We start from the raw sequence: 16,128 nt of genomic DNA, 5'->3' as shown, positions 1-16,128 counted from the left end.
TGATACTGACTATATTCAACCATTTTTGACCTATAAAAATGGCAGTTTCATGTGGTCCAACCTAATAGTTCAAATATAAATTATTCTTATCTCTTTTGCTAGATAATTGTATGCATCATTCCCTCCAAATATGTGTGTACAGTGATACTTATTGGTGCTATTTTGCCGATGAATTTGTGTTATCTAAATAATTTGCAACATACTACTATTATATGTTAACCGTAAGAAAATTATGTTATTTTTTAAGTTTGCATATTTTTTCTGTGATCCAAGATCCTGATTGTAAGCTCATATTCTTTCTTTATGAGTTGTTCTTTCATGTTCCTCTCCAGTTCTTTATCATTACCTGATTCCTTTTTCGCTGTGAAGTGGTTATGGATAGGACATATGGACCTTCCGGTCTTTTGTGTCACCTTTATAGACCCTGGTCAAGGAAGATTGAAAAGCACGGCTTTATGGGCTAAAGAGGTTTTTCAAGTCCCACAGCTAGTAAGTGTGGATTAGGATTCAGATCCAAGCCAGCTTGCCTTGCAGATGGAGGATGTGATGCATATTTTGGTAAATGGCATCAGTTACACCCCTGTGGCTTCCTGGACAAGAAAACCCAGGCTACCTTGACTGCTCTTAAGAGAAATTAGGACGCCAACATTTACTGAGTGGCTGCTGTTTGCCAGTCACTCTGTTCAGTCTGTTAGGTCCAGTGTCATTTAATACAGCAATAAACCCTCTGAGATTGATATCATTAATCCATACAGGTGGAGAGATAGGTTCACAGGCTTGAATACTAACGCACTATTGCAGAACCGGTAGGTAGGTGGTGAGAGCAGAGAGCAAACTTCAAAGCTCATTTGATTGTTCACTGCACTGCCTCTTCTTCCTCCCCCACATCCGCAACCTCCCGCCCCTATATTCATCATCGGATCCTATGGGTTCTACCTAAAAAATGACTCTGGAATCTGTCTCTCCACCATCTTCACTACCACTGCTCTAACACTGTCTCTCCCGTGGACAAATATGCAGCAGCCTCCGAGCCTCTGTCCCGTCTCAGACCCTCCCCATCCTGCTGTATGGCCTCCAACTTGCTCCACGATTCCCTACACAGATCGCAGCCTCCAAGCCTCTGCCCCGTCTCAGACCCTCCCCATCCCGCTGTATGGCCTCCAACTTGCTCCACGATTCCATACACAGATCGCAGCCTCCAAGCCTCTGCCCCGTCTCAGACCCTCCCCATCCCGCTGTATGACCTCCAACTTGCTCCACGATTCCATACACAGATCTGACCATAAGCCACCTCTCCAGTGGCCCTGCGGTGCTTGCAGGGCATAAAACGAAAGCAGTCCAGTTTTCCAACCTACCTTCCTGGCCTTGTCTGCCAAAACTCTCTACTCCCAACCCTCACTCCACTGCCTCTCCAGCCCCTCCCACCCCCTCTAACACCCATGACTTCTCCAATCCAGTTCCTGGTCCTCCATGTAGTTGCTACTCAGGGCACCTGAAGGGACTTTTTTTTTTTTTTCTTAACCTACCTGCCAGTTCTCCACCTGGCAAATTCTTCTTCCCTCAAGGCCAATTCCAACGTCAGTGCTTGTGGCAGAACCACCCCAGACTCTCCTCCGCAGTTCCCAGCTTCTCCTCTTTATATCCATCCACAGGACTCTGTACGCATTTTTAATTAGACAGTTTCCGTTGAATGAGAGCTTGTTGTTGAAATGTCTGATCTATTTTTCCCCCTTGATAATGAGCCCCCAGGGGATAAAGATCGCGTCATATTTATCTCTGGATTGCCGGCATTCAGAGAAGTGCTTGGGGTAAAGTCAGCACTCAAGAAATGTTCATTCATGTATGAATAGTCTCTCACGCACGTAGGAGCATCCTGAGAAGCTGTTCAGTACAGCAGACTGAAAACCGAACTAGAAGGAAGGATGCTGGGATTGCAGTCCGGGCTCACCTACCAACTGGCTGTGTCACCAGGGATAGCACTGATCTGGGTCTCAGTCTCCTCACTTGTAAAAGTGGGGGACATCTGAGTGCCTTTCAAGGGTTCACATCTAATGATGCAAAGGACTTGACGGCTTACCCCTAAAAATATCTTTTTTCTCACTGAAAGGGAAAGACCTTATACCTCTTCCAAGAAGAGTCATGGCGCACAACCAGGAGCTTCTAGCCAAGACCCCCATCATCAAGTTCAGGCAACAGGACTTTTACTCCTTGCGGGATTATTGCCTAAACAGAGGCCTGCTGTGTGAGGATGAGACATTCCCTGCTGAGACTTATTCCATAGGTCTACAGCTGCTCAAGGGAAAAAACCTCTCCAGCCTAAGCTGGATGCGACCAAAGGTAAGTGAACCTCCTCTCTAGGGACACGCCCAGCTCCTGGACCCTCTGACATGCTGCCTCCCATGGTGCCTCCCCCTGAAATGAGGGGCCTGAGACCTGGTTTTCAGAGCTGGCCCAACTCAAACTGGAAGGAGACTGAAGTTCATCTGGTCCCTCAGCTACAGAGTTGTAGCCACAGTGGGATGGAATGACCCTGTACCAGGAAGCAGGACCCCAGTTCTAAGACAGCATGTCACTAGATTACATGCCTCAGGATTCCCACATAAAAAATGGGAACGCATGGGTAGGAGGCTTGTAGTAGTAGCTGTGGGGTCTCTTCAATCTCCGTAAATGAGCCCCTCTGTCAGTCTTCATCATTCTTCAATCTGTCAGGTATCACTGTCTTTATCTTTTTTCTTTCCTTATTAGAATTTACTCAAAGGGAAGATAACATGTCAGTCACTTATATAATAGGATGAATTTCAGCAGTTGCCTTGCCTCTGTCATGTGTATTTGTATTTTCAATCTTATAAAGGCTGATCACCTATAAAAGAGTTGTGAACATCAGCTGTAAAATTAGGGAGGTATTTCACGGCAATGTTCAAACCCCCCGACTCCCCCACCCCAGTAGACGACCGCTAACTCCACCTTGAAGCCAGGTGAGCCCTGTTGGTTTTTTCTAGAACTATCACAGTTTCAGGGCATGAAGCTCCAAGGGAAATTTCTCAGCCCACTGGACATTCTCATAATATCATTTTCATTGACGCAAAGGACCTGGCTAAGGGCCACTTTGAGGGCCCTGATGCTCAAACCTCCTGTTCATGCTTCCAAAAGCAGCCAGCAGAACCTAGAATAAGAGGAGAGGATCTAATGTCTAGTAAGCTGATGATTATGATTTCAGCAAGCATTACTGAATGCGAATGAAATGCCAAGCACTCTGTGCAACACACTCAATAAAGCCAGGTTAGGTTATACAGAATAGGTATTTTCTGATGACAGAGAACAAGACGGAAACTCTAGAGGTAACAACTCTTGTCCTAACTCAGGACCAGTTTGTAGCTTTGGGGAAGGGGAGGGTGAGTGGGGATCAGGTGGGGCGTAGGATGCTACTTAGTTAAGATGGGGATGCTTCAAGCTTCTAGAATCCATCTTACCATCCAGAGGCAATAAGTCCCCAACAATGACTCCCTACTTGTGGACTTCACTCCTAAGGAGAGCTGAGCAGAGAACTCTATTTAGAGCTTGGAAGGATTATATTTTTCTCCCTTTGTTATTTTCAGATGAGGTTCTTTTAGAATTTTTTTTTTTCACAAGGTACTGAGCAATAGATGTGAGACCATATTTATAGTGTTAAAGAATTTATAACATTTTTATTTAGAAAGCGTTGAGAGTTTTTTATTATCTAATTCCAGCAACATCTCAAACTGTGATGTCTTTTGAGGTCCAGGAGAAACTGAGGCAAACAGAAATGAAATGACTCACACAGAATCATTCTGGGAGCCCAAAACAGAGGCAGCCAGGGGCCAGATACTTTTTACTTCCGTTCTTCTTTTACCCATCCAAAGGCTCTACCAAGGGGTCATTTTTCATTCCAACATTTCTTGTATAATGTATATGTGGATATGTCATATCTCTTTGTATCCCTTATCACAACTGTCAGCACTTACGCTTGTATAGTATTTTCCAGAGCTTTCCATGTGTCTTCTCTTACTTTGTCTCATGTTCTTTCCCAGTTTTATGAGAGAATAGGTTCAGACAGGTGATGTGACTTGCACAATGTGACACAGTGAGTGAGGGAAAGAGCCAGGATTTAAACTAAAATTTCTGACTCCACATATGGTACTATTCCTCACATAGGATTGTGTGCCCCACAGGATTCTGTTAGGACTTGGGTGAATGAATAAGTGAGTGAATGAATGATTCTGTCCACAGGCACCTGAAATGGGTTTCAAGCGCTACATGTATAATAGAGGATTCTTGAGTTGACCTGTTTTCCAAGTAAGATGGTGGAGGAGAAAGCTGATGTACTCACCCCTTAAACATGGTGACGTCCTCAACTGCCACAGCTCACAGCTGCGACTGAAAAGAGCCTTGAAGGAGAAGCTCCAGCCAGCATGGAGCAATCCTACCTGTAATGGCCAACACTTAGATAGTGCTGACCACATGGCAGGCCTGGCTTTACTTGACTCACTGAATCCTCATAATAACTCTATGAGGAGGTACTATTATTAGCCCCATTTTACAGTTGAGAAACAGAAACAGAGAATTAAGTGACCTGCCTAAAGTGTTAGAGCTGGGATTTGAGCCCTGGAGTCTGGCTCTGAGACATATTCCTAACACCACAACTGTATCGCCTCCTATAAGCCTTCATCATAAGCTCGTGATGTATTTTAGGCTCCTGTTTGCTGCTAATAATACCTTGTGCACCAATAGAATCTTCTACTTTGTCTGGGTAACGGAATCAATCCCTGTCTATCTTCTGCCCTCCTTTCCATTTTTATAGGTGAAAAGAATGAGGATAAAAATGGTACCAGTACCTAACAACATTATTTTAAGGAATGAATGAAGACAATACTTAGAACATTGTCTAGCACATTGTAAGCACTTACTAAACACTAGCTATTGTTACTATGACTGATTTGGGAGGGACGGCATAGAGTAGCAGCCACAGGGACCATCCTCTGGGATTTCTTGGGCTTTCACTGTCCAGTCGTCTCAGCTTCAGTCTTCAGCCATTTTCAGCAAACACTTTTAAGGAGAAATGTGGGTCAGAGGAAACCATTTGGGGAGGCCAGGGTAGCCTGGCAGGGAGCGTGCGTAGTGCCTTTCTTCTCACATTTTCTTGCCTATCACTATTAGAAGGTTGCCTCCCAATCTAAAGCTTGCTCAGTGCCTAACCAGAGGCCTGACTGGCATCCCCTAAACTTCAGTTATATAATGGCTGAGGTGGCAGCAAGGCTCCTTAGGCCATGTCTGCATTCTAGGCTTTTCTAGGTAATGGGAAAGCTTCATACTCCAGGCAACTGTTAAACCATCATGGGTATCATGCTACCTCGCGTACTCATCTAGGCTAGGTAGGTTCAGCAACAGTGCAAGAGTCAGGGGCATGAAACTAGGCTCAGCTTTCTGTGCCTCATGAAGAAGAAAAGTTGCTTCGCATCCCATAGTTCATGTTCTCTCTCTCTCTCTCCTTTCGCCTACCTCTTCCTTCTTCTTGTCTTCCCTCTCTCTAACAATTAACCCTAATCCATTTTGCTGCTGTAGAAGCTCCTTCTGTTGCCTCCTTCAGCTTTTCTGGGTTTGAGGAATTGGTAACCCACTCCCCACACCCTCCCCTCCCCCCACCAGCAGGCAGTCAGGTTCTGTAAATGCCTGTGACTGTGCCTGGAGCAAATGGCACTGAAAGGATCCAACTCCTCATCCTCCTCAATGTTTCCTGCAACACCAGCCTCAGCAAGAGACAATGCTGAGAATTACACCTATACCTGGAGACTCTGCGTGATATTTCCCCGAACTGAATTTGGCACTTAGAGTCACTTTCTTCTAAACATTTTATTTCATGAATAATAACAAATTCCATTTATCAAGCATGTACCTATGCTAGGTATTAATCTAAGCACTTTACATACAACATTTCATTTAATTACCATAACAGGCCTATGAGGTAGATAATATTATTATCCTCATTCAGTAGGTCAGCACTGTCCAATAGAACTTTCTGCAGTGATGGAAATGTCCTTTCTGCCAATACAGTAGCCACTAGTCACGTGTTGGTATTGAGCAATTGAAATGGGCTAGTGTGACTGAGGTATTGCAGATTTGATTTAATTTAATTTTATTTAAATGTAAGTCGCCAATATGGCTTGTGGCTACCATATTGGAAGACACAGAATTGTAGACGTAGATCTTCACAGCAGAGTTGCCACTGCGTCAGACGGAGGAATTGAAATTTCATCTTTGTCCCCATTCTTTAGTGAAAAACATGTTCATTTCTCAACTGAAGAATGGGCTGGGGGCCCAAAACATGTTCAGGACTCAGCACCCAGCCCCACTGTGGATTTTGGCCTGTGGCCATCCCAGAATGAAGTGTTGCCTACCCAGACACCGACGTTCATCTTCCAAGTAGCCAGAGCAGAGTTTCCGAAAGGATCACTTACTATAAATGATTCACCTTGGTTTCAGCATGAGTTATTCCGGAAAGGAAGGGGTTAACAAAGTGGCGCTCTGAATGTAGGCTGTGAAGGCAACAGGTAGCAGAAGGCGACAGAAAGAGAGCGTGCCAACAGCCAATTGCCACGGAGCCAAAGAACTCTGATTCCAATAAAGCAAAGTTCTCTAGCAAAAATAGAAAAGGGAGTGACGCTGCCACCTGGCGCAGCCTGAATTGTGGCCACCGGCTGAAAGGGCCTGTGTCTGAAGACCAACACGCTAAACCGGGTGTTTCCTCATCCAAGAGCAGCACACCATCTCGGGGAGGGCATGAGGAGCCTTTGACAAGAACACAGGAATCGCTGTCCAAAACATAGGAAGTGATGCCGTGTTAGAAGGGACACCTCCAGAGACAACTGCAGGGGAGTGCCTTGTTTGGTACCACTTCAGGTATGGGTTATGGGTGTGGATGCAGAGGGGAAGAGGGAGGAGGAGAGGGGAGAGGTCGAGATCTCCTACAGGACATAACCAACAGGAGCTACATAGATATATCCTATTGATTTATTTATTATGAGGAATTGGCACACATAATTATGGAGGCTGAGGCGTCCCAAGATCTCCTATCTGCAAGCTGGAGACCCAGGGAAGCTGATGGCGTAGTTTAGTCCAAGTGGGAAGGCCTGAGGACCAGGGGGGCTGATGATGTAATTCCCAGTCCCAGGACAGGAGAAGACCAATGTCCCAGCTCAGCAGTCAGGCTGAGAAGGGGTGAATTCTCCCTTCCTCTACGTTTTGTTCTGTTCAAGCCCTCAATACATTGGATGATGTCCATCCATATTGGGGAGGGCAATCTTGTTTACTGAGTCCACTGATTCAAATGCTAACACTCCTTAGAAATAGTGTGTAGCCAAAAATCTGGGTACCCCATGAGCCAGTCAAATTGGCACAGAAAATGAACTATCACAGCTTCCTTCTGTACAAATGATGTTGCAGAGACCTCAAAGGGCCAGTCCATCTCACAGAGTCAGAAAACACTGAAGACCCTGCCTGCCAGTGTGGTCCATGGGGAAGGCATTATGGGAGCGGAGTGCCTGGTGCACAGCCTGATTCCTGTGGGACCTAGGATAAATCACTCAACCTCTCTGAACCTGCTCCTTGCCCTGGCTGGGCCTCAGAATCACCTGAGGAGCTGTGTGGATCCTGAACTCTACCTCCATCTGACCTACTAAATCCAGGTCATGGGGGGCGGCCTCCAGCAGTCTCCATGTCTGCGAAGCTCCTGCGTGATTCTGAATCACACTCGGGGTACAGACTGCCCATCGCCAGTCTTACCACATTCTCTTAACTGCCCTGGTGTGCCCAGCCCACCTAGTGACAGGGGACCTGCCCAGAGCCAGGGGATTTTTATCTACCAACCATCTTGATCTATTTTCTCTGTGGGCCTGGTCTCAGAAAGTCAGCCCGGCAGGCTGAAATGCTTCTGGGTATAATTTCTGTCTCCTCCTACCTTTGCTCTTTTTGGATCACCCAGGACCCCTCTAAAGCCCAGAGTGAGGAAGGAACAGGCAGCTCAGGACAGGAGATAAAAAAATGCTAGTTTGGTACCTAACTTTTATGCACACAATTCTAGTGTTTGCCCATAAATTTGATGTTGACAATTGATTTTTGATTTGAAATAATTATCTTTTAATTTTCATAAAGTATCTTTCTATTCCTAATTAACTAAAATTTTGGGTTTTTTCATTTTCGATTTTGTTGTTTTGGTAAATCAGAGAAAGTTGTGCATTTATCAAATGCCTTCAAGGCATTTATTGGAAAGATAGCAATTGTTTCTCCTTTGGCCCATGTAAATGATATTTTATACCATTAGATATCCTGATAGGAAACCATCCTGGCATCCTGCATTTCTATGGCAAACCCTACTTAATGGTAGTGGGTTAGTTGTATAATTTATTGTTGATTCATTTGCCGGGTATTTATTTCAGTATATTTCCGTAAATGAAATCAGTCTGTGATGTGATGTGTGTGTGTGTGTGTGTGTGTGTGTGTGTGTGTGTGTGTATGTGTTTCTCTCTCTCAGGTTGGGCATCCAGGCTGTGCTGACTTCTTAAAATAACCGGTTGCAGGATTCTTTCTTTTTTTAAACACAAACTAAGCGACACAGGAATTATTTCCTAAAAGTTTGAGAGAATTCAGCAAGAAAATTTTGAGCTTAGAAGCCTTGACAGAGATAATAGGGAGATATTCTTTGATTATTTAAAAATACTGTTTCAAGGTTATTGATTTTCAGGTTATTTACCAACTTGGATCATTTTGGCAATGTTAATTCTTGTCAGAAAATCATCAGTATGCTTAAACTGATTAGTATAGAATTTTACATCATGTTTTTATACTGCTAAAACCTCCTTTCTATTTCTAATTTTATTTGGGTTTCTCTAGCATATTAGCCAAAGGTTGGGTCTAAGTAAACCTTCTCCCCAAATACAATGTATTCAATATTTGTGTTACTGATCTTGCTGTGTTTCTATTTTGTAATTCACCAGTTGTTCTGTTTATCGTTTCTTTCCGCCTATGTTTGTGAGGCTCTTTTGGTCTTTCTAATATCTAAAAGTTGACTGTGTAATCCACGTTTTTATTCTCTCTCGTTTGTTTTTTTTTTAACATCTTTATTGGGGTATAATTGCTTTACAATGGTGTGTTAGTTTCTGCTTTAAAACAAACTGAATCAGTTATACATATACATATGTTCCCATATCTCTTCCCTCTTGCGTCTCCCTCCCTCCCACACCTCCAGGCGGTCACAAAGCAACGAGCTGATATCCCTGTGCTATGCAGCTGCTTCCCACTAGCTATCTACCTTACGTTTGGTAGTGTATATATGTCCATGCCTCTCTCTCGCTTTGTCACAGCTCACCCTTCCCCCTCCCCATATCCTCAAGTCCGTTCTCCAGTAGGTCTGTGTCTTTATTTCTGTCTTACCCCTAGATTCTTCATGACATTTTTTTTTCTTAAATTCCATATATATGTGTTAGCATATGGTATTTGTCTTTCTGACTTACTTCACTCTGTATGACAGACTCTAGGTCCATCCACCTCATTACAAATAGCTCAATTTCGTTTCTTTTTATGGCTGAGTAATATTCCATAGTATATACGTGCCACATCTTCTTTATCCATTCATCCGATGATGGGCACTTAGGTTGTTTCCATCTCCGGGCTATTGTAAATAGAACTGCAATGAACATTTTGGTACATGACTCTTTTTGAATTATGGTTTTCTCAGGGTATATGCCCACTAGTGGGGTTGCTGGGTCATACGGTAGTTCTATTTGTAGTTTTTTAAGGAACCTCTGTACTGTTCTCCATAGTGGCTGAACCAATTCACATTCCCACCAGCAGTGCAAGAGGGTTCCCTTTTCTCCACACCCTCTCCAGCATTTATTGTTTCTAGATTTTTTTGATGATGGCCATTCTGACTGATGTGAGATGATATCTCATTGTAGTTTTGATTTGCATTTCTCTAATGATTAATGATGTTGAGCATTCTTTCATGTGTTTGTTGGCAGTCTGTATATCTTCTTTGGAGAAATGTCTATTTAGGTCTTCTGCCCATTTCTGGATTGGGTTGTTTGTTTTTTTGTTATTGAGCTGCATGAGCTGCTTGTAAATTTTGGAGATTAATCCTTTGTCAGTTGCTTCATTTGCAAATATTTTCTCCCATTCTGAGGGTTGTCTTTTGGTCTTATTTATGGTTTCCTTTGCTGTGCAAAAGCTTTCAAGTTTCATTAGGTCCCATTTGTTTATTTTTGTTTTTATTTCCACTTCTCTAGGAGGTGGGTCAAAAAGGATCTTGCTGTGATTTATGTCATAGAGTGTTCTGCCTATGTTTTCCTCTAAGAGTTTGATAGTTTCTGGCCTTACATTTAGGTCTTTAATCCATTTTGAGCTTATTTTTGTGTATGGTGTTAGGGAGTGATCTAATCTCTTACTTTTACATGTACCTGTCCAGTTTTCCCAGCACCACTTATTGAAGAGGCTGTCCTTTCTCCACTGTACATTCCTGCCTCCTTTATCAAAGATAAGGTGACCATATGTGCGTGGGTTTATCTCTGGGCTTTCTATCCTGTTCCATTGATCTATCTTTCTGTTTCTGTGCCAGTACCATACTGTCTTTATTACTGTAGCTTTGTAGTATAGTCTGAAGTCAGGGAGCCTGATTCCTCCAGCTCCGTTTTTCGTTCTCAAGATTGCTTTGGCTATTCGGGGTCTTTTGTGTTTCCATACAAATTGCGAAATATTTTGTTCTAGTTCTGTGAAAAATGCCAGTGGTAGTTTGATAGGGATTGCATTGAATCTACAGGTTGCTTTGGGTAGTAGAGTCATTTTCACAATGTTGATTCTTCCAATCCAAGAACATGGTATATCTCTCCATCTATTTGTATCATCTTTAATTTCTTTCATCAGTGTCTTATACTTTTCTGCATACAGGTCTTTTGTCTCCTTAGGTAGGTTTATTCCTAGATATTTTATTCTTTTTGTTGCAGTGGTAAATGGGAGTGTTTTCTTGATTTCACTTTCAGATTTTTCATCATTAGTGTATAGGAATGCCAGAGATTTCTGTGCATTAATTTTGTAACCTGCTACTTTACCAAATTCATTAATTAGCTCTAGTAGTTTTCTGGTAGCATCTTTAGGATTCTCTATGTATAGTATCATGTCATCTGCAAACAATGACAGCTTTACCTCTTCTTTTCCAATTTGGATTCCTTTTATTTCCTTTTCTTCTCTGATTGCTGTAGCTAAAACTTCCAAAACTATGTTGAATAAGAGTGGTGAGAGTGGGCAGCCTCGTCTTGTTCCTGATCTTAGTGGAAATGCTTTCAGTTTTTCACCATTAAGGATGATGTTGGCTGTGGGCTTGTCATATATGGCCTTTATTATGTTCAGGAATGTTCCCTCTATGCCTACTTTCTGGAGATTTTTATCATAAATGAGTGTTGAATTTTGTCGAAAGCTTTCTCTGCATCTATTGAGATGATCATATGGTTTTTCTCCTTCCATTTGTTAATATGGTGTATCACATTGATTGATTTGCATATATTGAAGAATCCTTGCATTCCTGGAATAAACCCCACTTGATCATGGTGTATGATCCTTTTAATGTGCTGTTGGATTCTGTTTACTAGTATTTTGTTGAGGATTTTTGCATCTATGTTCATCAGTGATATTGGCCTGTAGTTTTCTTTCTTTGTGACATCCTTGTCTGGTTTTGGTATCAAGGTGATGGTGGCCTCATAGAAGGAATTTGGGAATGTTCCTCCCTCTGCTATATTTTGGAAGAGTTTGAGAAGGATAGGTGTTAGCTCTTCTCTAAATGTTTGATAGAATTTGCCTGTGAAGCCGTCTGGTCCTGGGCTTTTGTTTGTTGGAAGATTTTTAATCAGAGTTTCCATTTCAGTGCTTGTCATTGGTCTGTTCATATTTTCTGTTTCTTCCTGATTCAGTCTTGGCAGGTTGTGCATTTCTAAGAATTTGTCCATTTCTTCCAGGTTGTCCGTTTTATTGGCATAGAGTTGCTTGTAGTAATCTCTCATGATCTTTTGTATTTCTGTAGTGTCAGTTGTTACTTCTCCTTTTTCATTTCTAATTCTATTGATTTGATGAGTCTGGCTAATGGTTTATCAATTTTGTTTATCTTCTCAAAGAAACAGCTTTTGTTTTATTGATCTTTGCTATTGTTTCCTTCATTTCTTTTTCATTTATTTCTGATCTGATTTTTATGATTTCTTTCCTTCTGCTAGCTTTGGGTTTTTTTTGTTCCTCTTTCTCTAATTGCTTGAGGTGCAAGGTTAGGTTTTTTATTCGAGATGTTTCCTGCTTCTTAAGGTGGGCTTGTATTGCTATAAACTTCCCTCTTAGAACTGCTTTGCTGCATCCCATAGATTTTGAGTCGTCGTGTCTCCATTGTCATTTGTTTCTAGGTAATTTTTTATTTCCTCTTTGATTTCTTCATTGATCACTTCGTTATTAAGTAGTGTATTGTTTAGCCTCCATGTGTTTGTATTTTTTACAGATCTTTTTCTGTAATTGATATCTAGTCTCATGGCGTTGTGGTCAGAAAAGATACTTGATACAATTTCAATTTTCTTAAATTTACCAAGGCTTGATTTGTGACCCAGGATATGATCTATCCTAGAGAATGTTCCATGAGCACTTGAGAAAAATGTGTATTCTGTTGTTTCTGGATGGAGTGTCCTATAAATATCAATTAAGTCCATCTTGTTTAATGTATCATTTAAAGCTTGTGTTTCCTTATTCATTTTCATTTTGGATGATCTGTCCATTGGTGAAAGTGGGATGTTAAAGTCCCCTACTATGAATGTGTTACTGTCGATTTCCCCTTTTATGGCTGTTAGTATTTGCCTTATGTATTGAGGTGCTCCTATGTTGGGTGCATAAATATTTACACTTGTTATATCTTCTTCTTGGATCAATCCCTTGATCATTATGTAGTGTCCTTCTTTGTCTCTTCTAATAGTCCTTATTTTAGCGTCTATTTTGTCTGATATGAGAATTGCTACTCCAGCTTTCTTTTGGTTTCCATTTGCATGGAATATCTTTTTCCATCCCCTTACTTTCAGTCTGTATGTGTCTCTAGGTCTGAAGTGGGTCTCTTGTAGACAGCATATATATGGGTCTTGTTTTTGTATCCATTCAGCTCTCTCTCGTTTTATAAGGAATGCATTTGAGATGCTGGGTTTATCCATGAGTGTGGTCTTTTTAATTTTGCAAATATTACAGAAACAGGGAATCAATATTTATTGAACAGGTCCCTTGTCTGATGCTACACTGAGTATTTCACATCCTTCCTCCTTTGTAAAATGCAGACTCCTGCTTTGCAAGTCTGTCGGGAGACCACTGTGAATGAAGCATCTAGTCCTCGGCGAGGGTTTGGTAACAGCAGCCAGGGCACCAATGGCTTTCTCATTTGACTCCCACTTTACATATGAAGAAACTGAGGTTCCGCAAAGTAAAGAAAGTTGCTCAAGGTCACCCAGGGAACAATGCAGGCAGGATTCCACACCAGGCTCGGTTCAATCACTCTCAGCACACCTACCCCTCCTCTGTCCATCATGGGGGTAAACCAGGGGTAAACGACGAAGAAGCTGCAGTTGTGCTGGGTCTAGAAAGCTGAGCCACACTGTCTTTTTTACCCCATCCAAAAACCTGATGGCCTCCACCCTCTTCTTTAATCCCTGAGTGGAGGATCTCCAGCTAGCCTCCACTGAGACCTTGAGTTCCCTTTTCCAGTAGAAGGTGAGGGGACAGCTAAAGCCACTGAAGTGCCCCAAGTTGCTTTGACACTGGGAGAGTTGCTCCCTCCAGGGCCCTGTGGAGAGCTGCCCTTCCTGCTGGTGTTGGGAGAGACCCCAGGTTCTGAGCAGCCAAGGGTAGGGCATAGGGTCAGCTGGATGCCTCCATCGCAAGGGCCTGAGCCTGAGCGCCCTGCCCTGGCCATCTGAGAGGGCTGGTTATGTGCAGAGCAGATGGTGGGAGGAGGCCTGGTGAGGTGGGCTGGCTGACTTGTTTGCAGACACGCACACCTTTGTTTTCCCCTTGGCGGCTCCACCAGGAAACTGGCCGGCAGTATACGAAGGGCTGACAGGTCTCACAAGATACAGGACTCCACACGTTCATGGCTGTTGAATAGATGAATCTACTTTGCCGCCCTGCTCTCTGGGGGCTTATTTGTCAATGTGAAAAGAAATGATACAGGAACAGTTACCAAATTACACAAATCCACACAATGGAAATCCAGGAAGAGATGCACAGAGAGGATGCTCAGAATAGTCCTGTGGGCTCCTGGTAGCAGGAGAACCTAGAGGCTGCTTGGGGTCTTCCAGAATCCGTCTGTGTGTTAGCCAGGGAGTGGGCAAAGGCCTGAATAATGCACATCCTCTGTCCTGTACAGCACATGGCTGGACTTGAACCTGGAGCTCAGAATGTCTACACTGACTTCTGAGAGATGACATTTCACAAGGAAAGCGTGGTTATGCTTATAAAAGTTTCCTCTAGTAAATGCATCCTCTTCTTTTTTGGTTGTTTATAAACTCCTAATGAAACAGTGCTGTTGGTACCAGGATGGCTGATCATTTGATGTAAGGATCCTGAGTCCTTATCTCTTGGCACAGATTGCTTATGCATTTATTGCCTGTTTGGTCAGTTACATATACACCCTTTTGACATCTGCCTTGCTGTTAGCAATAAAACCTGAAGAATGAGGGCAGCTTTCCTACCTCATATTTTAAACACCTGTTTAAAGAAGTAACCTCTACCCCTCAAAGACAAAGAGAGTGATGTCTTGGGTAGCACACTGGGAGATAGAGGAATGAAAGATGCTCATGGCTTTTCTCCCTCTTTTCTAAGGATTTATTGAAGGGTAAATCAGAGCCTCACTTCATCCTGGAAGGTGTGAGCAGTTTCGACATCCAACAGGGGGAGGCAGGTAAGAACTCAACCTCTTCCTTCCCAGCCCTGGATTGACGCAGGCTGCCCAAAGTCAGCCTCAGAGTAGGGGGGGTCAAGAGCAGTGCCCACCCAGACCCCGAGCGGCTGGGCCCGTGAGCCATGGCCGCTGAGCCTGCGGGTCCGGAGCCTGTGCTCCGCAACAGGAGAGGCCACAATGGTGAGAGGCCCGCGTATCAAAAGAAAAAAAAAAAAAGAAAAGAAAAGACACTGTGATGCAGAATAGAGCAGCATTAAATTTATGTATTAATTTGGAAAAATCAAACTTTTATTACTGTAGGTATTCCTTTCCAAAAAGACAGTATATCTTTCCATTTATTTGGAACTAGTTTTATGCCCTTCAGTAAAATGTTATAGTTATGTTTCGATATTCATGCTATACCCATCTTGGTAAATGTATTCTCAGATATTTTACAAGTTTGTAGCTAATATGAATGATTTTTCTAACTAGACGTTGCTAAAAAGAGGAAAGCTATTCCTTGTTTTATATTAAGTTGTATCTAGCCACCTTACCAAATTCTTTTATTAGTTCTAATTTTTTTCTTTAGTAGTGTCTGGATTTTTTTTTAGTTATATTATCCACAAAGATAATTTTGCCTCTTCTTTTAATATTTATAGAGCTTATTTTGCTCTTTTGCCTTGTTGCATTAATTAGAAGGTTGCAATTTTGAATAAGAGTGACAAGAGCAAAATCCTGCTGTCTCTTGGTTTTAGTGACATACTTTCCTGGTTTGTCATTCTTTTAATCCACTGTTAGATTAAATTTGCTAAAAATTTTATTAGAATTTTTGCATCTGTATCACATGTGGAATTGGCTTCCCATTGTTCGTTGTTTTTACTGTGGAGTTATGCTTGCGTTTTAATATGAACCTATTGAGATTTACTTTGATCTGAAATAATTTGTATAATGGCTGTTAATCATTGATTATCTGTTCTTTAAAAGTAAAATAGGCAATAGTTAAATCGTCTGGACCTATCTCCTTTTTATTTATTTATTTATTTTTGCGGTACGCGGGCCTCCCACCGCTGTGGCCTCTCCCGTTGCAGAGCACAGGCTCCGGACACACAGGCCTAGCGGCCGTGGCTCACGGGCCCAGCCGCTCCGTGGCACGCGGGATCCTCCCAGACCGGGACACG

General features: G+C 42.6%; 1 protein-coding gene across 1 annotated transcript in view; it reads left to right on the top strand.

Moving 5' to 3' along the window:
- Positions 1-2,112: 2,112 nt before the first annotated feature.
- Positions 2,113-16,128, top strand: part of CAPN13 (calpain 13) — a gene marked incomplete at its 3' end in the record, with an annotated part of 57,016 nt that continues 43,000 nt past the window's right edge. The window contains 2 exon segments of the mRNA XM_082672738.1: positions 2,113-2,337; positions 14,893-14,971. Of these exon segments, the coding sequence (XP_082528864.1) occupies positions 2,140-2,337; positions 14,893-14,971 (277 nt within the window). The 5' untranslated portion in view covers positions 2,113-2,139.

Source organism: Grampus griseus (assembly GCF_964374135.1).
Source record: "Grampus griseus genome assembly, chromosome: 15".
NCBI classification, from domain to species: Eukaryota; Metazoa; Chordata; class Mammalia; order Artiodactyla; family Delphinidae; genus Grampus; species Grampus griseus.
This window is presented reverse-complemented; position numbering and strand designations above follow the sequence as displayed.